General features: G+C 30.4%; 1 protein-coding gene across 1 annotated transcript; it reads right to left on the reverse strand.

Moving 5' to 3' along the window:
• Positions 1 to 6,878: 6,878 nt before the first annotated feature.
• On the reverse strand, positions 6,879 to 9,743 carry LOC149560941 (uncharacterized). Its single transcript, XM_089824898.1, has 3 exons — positions 9,490 to 9,743; positions 8,886 to 9,394; positions 6,879 to 7,982 (listed from the first exon to the last, which is right to left on the reverse strand). The coding sequence occupies exons 1-3, from the start codon at positions 9,569 to 9,571 to the stop codon at positions 7,020 to 7,022; spliced, it is 1,554 nt and encodes a 517-aa protein (XP_089681024.1). The 5' UTR covers positions 9,572 to 9,743; the 3' UTR covers positions 6,879 to 7,019.
• Between the last annotated feature and the right edge of the window lie 215 nt (positions 9,744 to 9,958).

Consider the following 9,958-nt stretch of genomic DNA (forward strand, 5'->3'; position numbering starts at 1 on the left):
AGTCTATAGAATATTATCCCAAGTCCACATAATCTCAATTTCACTCTAGGTTCATTGCATAACCAAGCTATGTTTTTTGTTCTACCAGTCTTCATAGAATAACTAATATGTTGACATCAATGACAAACTGTATCATAAATGCAACACACAACCTCTAAAACACATCTCTAGCAATGTTGGGATACTCCCCCCATAGGAATATCATCAAAATTCACACTGACTTATCTATAAATAGATAGATAGATATATAGATAGATAGATAGATAGATAGATATCAATGTCTTCCTTACTTTTCTTATGATCCAATATATAAGAAAGCAAGTTCACTAGTAAGCTTTTTGAATAAAATGAATGTCCTTTTGTGTGGATTTCTATTTAATTGGTTGCATTTTTGTCTTTCGCTCGCAACATAAGCTATTTCTTTTATGTTTGTGTTATCTTCTATTAGGAAAGACACATATGAAAATGCCCGCTTAATGCCAATTTACAAGGGAAATAAGAAATATATCCAATTTTCTTTAAAAAATTGAGATAAGAAGAAGAAACAAGGACACATAAAATACCATGCACACAAGATAAACACAAGATACTAGATTTAACATGGGAAACCCTTTCGGGAAAAGGAACCCACCACCCAAGAACTTGAGATATATTTTTATACTACAGTAATAAATATTACATACAATGAACTATGGATTCTTATAGAGCTAATACGCTTAGATTATGTTATAATCAACCTCATACTCCACCATTCTAGTCTTCTATTCCTAATAAATCCTACATATATTTATATACTCTATAATTTGTTATGGAAATTGGTGCATTAACTATCAAAAAACAAAATGGTTATTGGTGGCCTTAGGAAACCTCTATTTGAAAGTACCAATGGTTGCTTATTTTTTTGATGGTCACTTCTTCAAGTAGTAATTTCTTTTGGCATCAGAATAGTCCCTTCTTCCTTCAAAAAATCCCTTCACAATTGCGATACTCCCTTTGCCACTAGGATACTCCCTTTACTATTAGGCACTCCCTCTGGTCTTTAGACAATTCTTTCTGTCTTAGAAACTCCCTTTGGCATCATGTCCATCCCTTTGGATTTGGATACTCCCTTTGTCATTGGTTTACCTCTTCAGCATCTGGTGGATCTTGAATTGATAGCTAACACCATACAATATTTTTTGTTGTAACATTGAAAATATATTTTACTTTACATCTCAAAGACACACTATGGGAGCATCACATGCACAAACTCACTACTTCATATTCATTGTCAAAATCATTGTAGTCCATATGGAAATTCACTCTACATAACAAGTATCCTAAATAGTATCGAGTCATTCCCAACATCTTATATCATGCATGTCCCTAGCTCAATACATGTGTAGCACTTCAACACTAAGTTTATTACTATATTATTCTCCTAGTTTCCTTTATTTTATCAAAGTAAAAGTTTGATGAGGAGGCTTTTTTTTTCCTTTTCTTGTTTTGTGTCACTCTCTATTTGATAAATGCATCATCTAATTATTTAGAATTTTTTTTCCAATTTGAGCATATTATAAGAACTATGGTCTATTTTTTAAGACCTACTTCTAGATTCAAATGTATTTACTGGTTAAAAATAGTTGAAACTTTTTTCAGATAATCTATACAATATTTCTCCTCAATGATCTAAAATATAACCTATTGGGTTTTATTATTTAGATGTCTTAAAATAGGAAAAATTTTCTATAGTTAAATATATGCCAATTGAAACCACTTTAGGTTGTCTAATAAATGGAGCATTTATTACATTTTCTTGTTATATGATCTTTAAGATGTGTAGCTTATGCATATATCAAAGAACCACAACTTCATTAAAGGTCTTTTTTCACACAATAAAAGTATTTAAATCAAATTGTGATATTTTTTTTGAGTTTTCAAGGAATTAAGGAAACAATAATAATTTTATTATTGTCTAGAAACAAAGTCTTGTTTTATAACTACATTTATTTGAAAAAAAGAGAGCTCTTAAGATAAAATTAGAAAAATAAATAAAACCAAATCCTAAAGATATATTCTTATTCTAGTACATTATTTTTGCATTAAAAAATTATTAATACCAATATGTCACAAAAAATCATATATTTTTTACAATAGCATCTATTATCCACATAATCCCCATCTCCAAGTGAAACTCTTCATCACTAGAATCTTATAAATTTACAAAAACACTTATAATACACTTGTAAACTAATAGTTTATGAATTTCTCTCTTTCATGAAATATCACAAGGTTTGATATTTCATCATTTCTCCAATATAGAGAAGACTCATGACACTTCCATGTGCAAATAAGAACAAGTAATCATCAACTACTTCAATCAAACATTGAAACCTTGATCTACTATTATAAATTTTAAAATGTAAAATTTGAGGTTTTTTCAACCTTTTCAATATTTTTTCGCACCTTCTACCAACATGATCCATCAATAAATCCATAATCAATCCACATATAATTTTTTATATATTTTTCATCACTATCTTTATTCCAACATGTGTTTCCATTGTAACTCTTCAAACCAAAATTTTTACAAGGGTGAAGATCCCAACATTTATCTTCTTTATGTTTTTCTCTATGAAAAAAGAATATGTAATACATTCATTACTTTGAACTCATTTTTCCAAACTCACAATAATATAAACATCAAATCTCTCTCTCTCACTCTCACCAAATTCTAGGCATTCAAAATTTTGCCTCTAAATTGGCTTGATGTGCTCTTTCATGCCTTTCTCATGTTTTCCTAATCTAGTTCCTTTAAATCCAATTTTTTGCATAATCTTGAAGCCAATATTATTTTTAAAACAATTTATTTTTATCATTGTGACAAACTCTATCCATACATACAAATGTGTTCTTACATTCATCTAGGTACTCTTTTCCTCAAGCTATATACATATTATAGCACTTTATTTTTCATAAAATAACGAAGTGGCTAAAAATATCCCTCGAAAAAAATCATATCTTTTCAATAGCATAAATTATACACAAGATGATAGTCTGAATCTAAAAAAATAAATAGAAAAGAAGTAAATGTTCTAGAAATTTCTTAATGAAGGGGAAAATAATTTTAAGGCACTCATGTTAACCCCAAGATAAAGGACTACATGATCAAAGTGGCTCCCTAGGGGCTCATAATCGTCACGACAAGGTAGAATTTTTAGTGAACATGGTCCTTCTCTTTATATTATTGTATTACAGAATTGAATTTGAATGGTATTCACTACACAATCAAAGTTTTTAAGTATGAACTAAAAAACTAGACAATATTTGATAGTTTCAATCATTTTTGAATTGAATATGCAATCTTTTTCTTTTAGATTTCTAGTAAATATTAACTATTATGGATTTGAATCAATTTCCTAAATGCAAAATGGCTTATTAAGATTTATTTTATTTTTATTAAATAACCAACTTTTTTTTTCATTACTAGAATTTTTTTCGGTCAACAATCTATTTGATAAACATAATGCTAAATTAGGTTAGCCAGTTGGCTAAGCATGAAAAACTATACATTCACTCTTGTATTATCTATTAAACATAAAAAAAATGTTATCTCAAAATGCCAAAATTAAAGCAAGACTTCTACCATCATGTAAATAAGGATTTTTTCTTCACCTCTATAAATTTAATTGGATTTCTATTATTACTATGTCAAAACATTAATTCAACTTCATTTTTATTTAATAATACAAATGAAAAATAGTTAGAATTTTAATAAAGATTCATATGTTTAATCTTACAACTTATATATGAATGCATGCATGGTATCATTTATATAGGACTTAAGCCTTTTAGTTCAATTTGATCTTCTTTATTCATATCAAAATATAGACTAAAAAAATTCCATTAGACATATTTTGCCTCAATGTAGCAATTTCCTCATAGAAAATATATTCAAAAATGTGCTTGATTTACTCTTTTATTATCCAAGTAGATTCATTTGATTTAAAGTGTTTAGGTTGGATGTTGACTTGAGGAATACCCTAATTCTATTGATTTATAATGTGTTTTTTAAGATTTAAATTGGCTTGGAATAATTATCTTTCTCTTTTTCTTCTTTAGAAGCTTTATTTGATACTTTGATACAAAGCGTAAATATGTTGGACACTTAATTGAGGGATAGCCCAATTCTAATGATTTATAATGTGTATTTTAATGTTTGAACATTGGCTTGGAATAATTATCTTCTTCTTTCACTTCTTGAGAAGATTCATTTGATACTTTGGTCAAAAAGCCTTTATGTTGGACATTGACTAGAGGGGTGGCACAATTCTAATGATTTATAATGAATTCCTTAATATTATCATTAGTTTGGAATAATTATCTTTTCAATATGGCATCAAGAAGGAACACTATTATTTCTAACTAGGATCATAAATGTATTTTTTAATATAGACAAAGAAACATTAAGATCTAGTCAAATTTTAAAGAAATGGCAGATAATATACAATTAGTCCTACTTAATTTAAAGTCCAAATAATCCACAAAATTATTTTTCAATTATTCTAGCTAATATTATTAGAGTTCATCCATACTATTGCATAATCTAGACAACAAAATAGGGGTCCTAAATGTATTTCTTTAATAAAGACAACAAAACATTAAGATCTAGTCAAATGTATTAGAGTTTGAAATGTAGTTACCTATATTTCTAACTAGGGTCCTAAATGTATTTCTTTAATAATGACAACAAAACATTAACATCTAGTCAAATTTTAAAGAAATGCCAGTTAATATGTGATTAGTCCTAGTTACTTTAAAGTCTAAATAATCTAAAAAATTAGTTTTCAATTATTTTAGCCAATATTATTAGAGTTCACCCATACTGTTGCATGGATAATCTCCTTACGTTCTTCAACAATTTATTTCAAAATTTAAAGTGTCGTAATAATGCAAGCTTCTTCTTAACATAACAAATTGGACAACTAAAAAAGCATTTGGCATACAAAAAAACTATGATATACATTTGAAAAACCCTTGGATTGAGCTTCAGTAGGCTTTCGTAGGGACATCACCATTTTGTCACTCAAGTTCTTGAGCCTTATGCTTGAGCTTTATATGCTATAGATTATCAAATCCAAGTTGAGTAAATTTAAAATATTATTTATCATTATAAATAATTTGATAATATAATTGTATCTATGCATTAATTTCATTTTTGATATTGGACCATAAAATCTATTTACAATATATTATTTATGATTTCTCTCTAACATATTTGAGTAGGAGTCTAGTTTATGTTTTATGCACTTAATTTGGTAGCAATATTTGTAAGAAGATTCAAGAGTATACACATTATTCTAATTTTTAATATTATATATTCATGGATAAGGTGAAGAAAATCAAAATATAGGGTCGATAAATAAAAAAACCTATATAGACACATGCGCACACACACATACACATTATTTTATTTTAGAATTTTTTCTACGAGTCCTAACAAAGACGAAAGACATAAATATACTTAGGGCTCAAAGAAAGAAGCACAATCTAAATTTTAATAGAAAAATCCAATGCAAGGAATTGTGTGGTTCCATTGCCCTCCTGGAATTAGTTTAAATTTGGTGGGAGCTTAATTTATAGTTTTAGGACAAAGATTTGAATTTTGTGTTGAAATTCATGAATATGGACAAGTATGCCTTTACCGCAATGACCTCTTTATTTTAACCAAAATTTGATATATAGATGCACCACTCAATTATATTTCCATTTTTCTACGACATTTTATTTTTCTATTTTGTCTATTTGATAATTTCATTCATGAAAGACCTCCATTGTGCAACCTTTCAAATCACTCACATAAGCTCTTAGAGAAACAACTGAATAAAAGTTCTAATAATACAATATTGAAGTCCATCATGTACAACTCTTGATTTCTTTATATTCGAATGTTTTTTGAAAAAAAAAATATAGATCCTACATTCATTTATTTCTTTTAGTGACCATCAAAAAAGGTACTTGAGATGTGAAATAAATATACAAATAGGAGAACTTTTTAATAGTAGTATTCTACAATTTGAGAACTCCAACTATAATACAACTAAAGAGATCCCAAAATAGTTTTAGACGGTTAAATAAAATCACTTATCCTTGCCAAAATGAAAGAAATGTTAAATCTTATGAACTACTAAAGAAATCTCTCTTATCAAAGTTGAGGTTAGTTTATACATTTTATTTATGCTTCTCGGTGAGATTGTGTGTGAGATTATTAACATCAACATTTCGGATCATACTCAATGACACATCATCAAGATGAGAGAGCACTAACCTCATGGATTGTGGAAATTTGATACATTAATTAATTCATACATGTTCTAAGGTTAGTTCATACATGTTCACTCCAACAACATATAAACTAATATATTGTAGAATAGACAATAATTTGCATTTCCCAAATTTCTTATTTTAATAAAACTATAAATTTCTCGCATCCCCCTAAATTCATTGAAGATGATATATTTCAAAAATATGAGTAAATTACTCATATGATTAACTCTATATTGATAGCATGGTAAAATAAATCAAATCTATAAAACATGAATACCTTTGATATTACCTAACAACACTTTCACTTTTTATTTTGTTTGTTAAACTTAGTATCTATTGAATTAGTTTATTATATTATTCTATTATTTTTTCTCCTTTGATAAGGATCTACACCATCATAATATGCGGTATTTTCATTTCTGTTCTAAGAAAAAATTTATAAAATAAATTTTTAGTTTTTTTTTAATACATGAGTTGGAATAGTGACAATGACCACTAATCTTTAAGAAATTTCAAAGTTTCACCTCTTGAACATCGTCTGATACGAACCATTTCACTTAAAAAACAACAACTCATAAAATATAGATCTATAACTTCATCTCCAGAACTACATAATTGAATCATAGTACAAATAAAACTCATCTGATAACAATAGATGGCCCATGGTGTTAATAGATCGACCAATACATAAGCATCATCGAGATAATTAGATCTCATACTTCTGACAAGGTCTGATTGTTCTGACGAGAACTTGTTGATAAACAACTGGTGCATTGAATCCCCTCTGGTACGAGCCCTGTTGACTGACTCTCCTCTACAGAAAAGGTTGTCCCATCCTTTTTGAGACTGTACCCATAAAGCCAATTAATGTATCTGGTTTTGCACCACCGCAAGTAGTCCAAAGCCCCATTACTCTCCAATCTGAGCCAAACACACTCCAATGCACGATCACGAAGAAAGGGGTGTACACCGCGTAGAAAGTTGAATCTGGCGAGCTTTACAGAAAACATTGCAGCCAAGTAGAAGGAAAAAGCATTACCAATGAAGCAGACGACGATGCATGCCAAAAACAGCACCCAAACAAGCTTTTGATGCTTATGCACAACCATGGTGTAGACAGCAGCCATGAAACCGTACGCTGTGAAGGCAAAGGATGCGCAAACCAGCAAGTTGGTGATAATTAAAAACAATACCTTATCTCCAGTGGTAAGAGGTGTGCTCATCTGCCACATCAGCACCACAAACAGCGACACAAAAAATGCCAGGCAATCGAAAATGAGAAACAGCTTGAAGGAATCGATTCCAACCAGAATTGGCATGCCCAACATTTTATTTGTCTCCCCATTCTCCACATTCGTCTTGAAACCGCCAGGAACAGTGAAGATCGCTGTAAATGACATTGTGGCTAACAGCACTGCCACCACTAATTCTGTGTTGCGCCTGCCATCATAAGTTTTATCCACCATGTTGATGGCATTCTCATATTTTAGGGCACTCACCTTTGGAGCACTGTAGAGGAAAGGCCTCATCTTGGGAGGATGATTAACGAGCAGTGCAATTATTCTGTAGCTTTCGTAGTACTCTGTGTTTTCTCTTGCAATGTCCAGGGGTGTTAAGCCTACCGCATTCAATGTCTCTTTGTCTATACCCGTTATATTCAGCAACGAAACCACCATCTACAATATGCATAGATAAAAACTTATGGCATAAAAGAAATTTTGATACGAATTTGAATAATCAATCACGTACTCATCTACAATATGCATAGATAAAAACTTATGGCATAAAAGAAATTTTGATACAAATTTGAATAATCAATCACGTACTAAAACACTTGTTGAAGAGGTTTGAAAATGGGATTACAAGTAAAGCAGGTTCAATCATGTAGAAAACATTGTAGTTACGAAGTTTGAGTAAAAAGTTATAGCATAAAAGAAAATTTGATACAAATTTGAATAATCAATCACGTACTAGAACACTTGTTGAAGAGGTTTGAAAATGGGATTACAAGTAAAGCAGGTTCAATCATGTAGAAAACGCTGTAGTTACGAAGTTTAAGTAATATTGTGATGGATGACATTGTGCGAAGTTCTTGCATCATTTAGATGCAATGAGTTCTAAGTGTTCTATTCATTCTCATAAGGAATTCATGTGAACTACTACTCATCAAGCTTCAATAAGTTTGACTCAAAAAACTGTATCATTCAATTTTACATAACAATATTACGACTCAAATTATTGTAGAAAACATCTACTACTTAAATAGCAGCAAATTGGGTTGCAAGCAAAGTGGATTTAGACACAGAAGAAACTTCATAGTTAACGGCTCTCAAGTTGGAGTAGTACTGGAATGGGTGATGTCTGGGGAAGTCCGGGTGCTTCACCTATGTGAGAATCACCTAGATCCAATGAGTAGCATAAGTGTTCCATTTATTCTTATGAGAGATGGATTCATGTGTGAGATTAACTCTAAAAATACATAGTTAAATCCTGATAGCAATATTGCAATCTATTACTTATCATTTGAACAATGAAGGAAACTGGAAGAAAGTTAGAAAAAAAAAAAAAAAAAAACTTACATGGAAGTTTTTGGTCCTTACTGCAATATGCAAAGGTGTGTCTCCAGATTCGAAGAGCTCTATCTTTGAAGAAGGATGGTTGAGTGGGATATGAGGTTCCTCAGCTCCCTCACTTATATTTGGAGGCGTCTCAAGTCCTTGGTTCACCAACGCTGACAAATCTACTGTCTTAATTTTATTCAAGTAATCAACAATTCGCACTTGACTAACTTGGGCAGCTAAGTGTAATACATTCATTCCACAGCCATTTGGTTTGTTAACAGCGTCTAGACTGCTCTTTATCAACTCTTTTACTGCTTCGAGATGCCCCAGTTTCGCTGCTATACAAATTGGAGTTTCTTTGTGCTCATTAGTACAACAACAAAGTTTAGGCTGAAAGTTTATTAACTGCCGAATTATATGTACATAGTTTCTCCAAACCGCCATATGTAGGGCTGTATTGCCATGTTGGTCCTTAACATTGAGTAGCTCTTCTGGATCTGATGAATCTAAAATACGCCGAAGCTGACCTGTATGTTAGACATCCGTTAAATTAGAGGAATGTCCAATAAATTACAGTAAAATATTTTATAACAAATGAATAACCAGAGAGAAGCACAATGACCTGAATCTCCTCTATTTATTGCAACTTTTAAGTTTAATGCAGCTCCAATCCTTCCGTTAGGTTGTTCACGCTCAGTTGCCATTAGTTACTCCAACTAGAATAATATCTTGTAGGAGATAGCAGTAATTTAGACTAAACTGAAGGTGAACTTTCTTCGACTAGACGAGAGATAAAAGCCCACAAGTTTCAAGAAAAGTATTTAGGTGCTATATAAATTGCCTCGGATTCTATTCTTATAGAAGCAACAAAAGACTCTTATGTAGCCATTTCAACAAAGTTTATAATAAATGTATAGAAATCATAATTTGATTATTCTATTAATTGAATATGTCAGTGACTATTCTTCTGTATAGTGGAAATGAGACGCCCATGTGATAGATATAAAAATTATCCAAATCTAATAAATCTTCAAGTTGAATATGTACTCTTCAATTAAAATATTTTAATCGATGAAGTTAAAAAACATATA

This window comes from Cupressus sempervirens, chromosome 4, assembly GCF_028749045.1.
Source record: "Cupressus sempervirens isolate cs-2001-9-10 chromosome 4, ASM2874904v1, whole genome shotgun sequence".
NCBI lineage: Eukaryota > Viridiplantae > Streptophyta > Pinopsida > Cupressales > Cupressaceae > Cupressus > Cupressus sempervirens.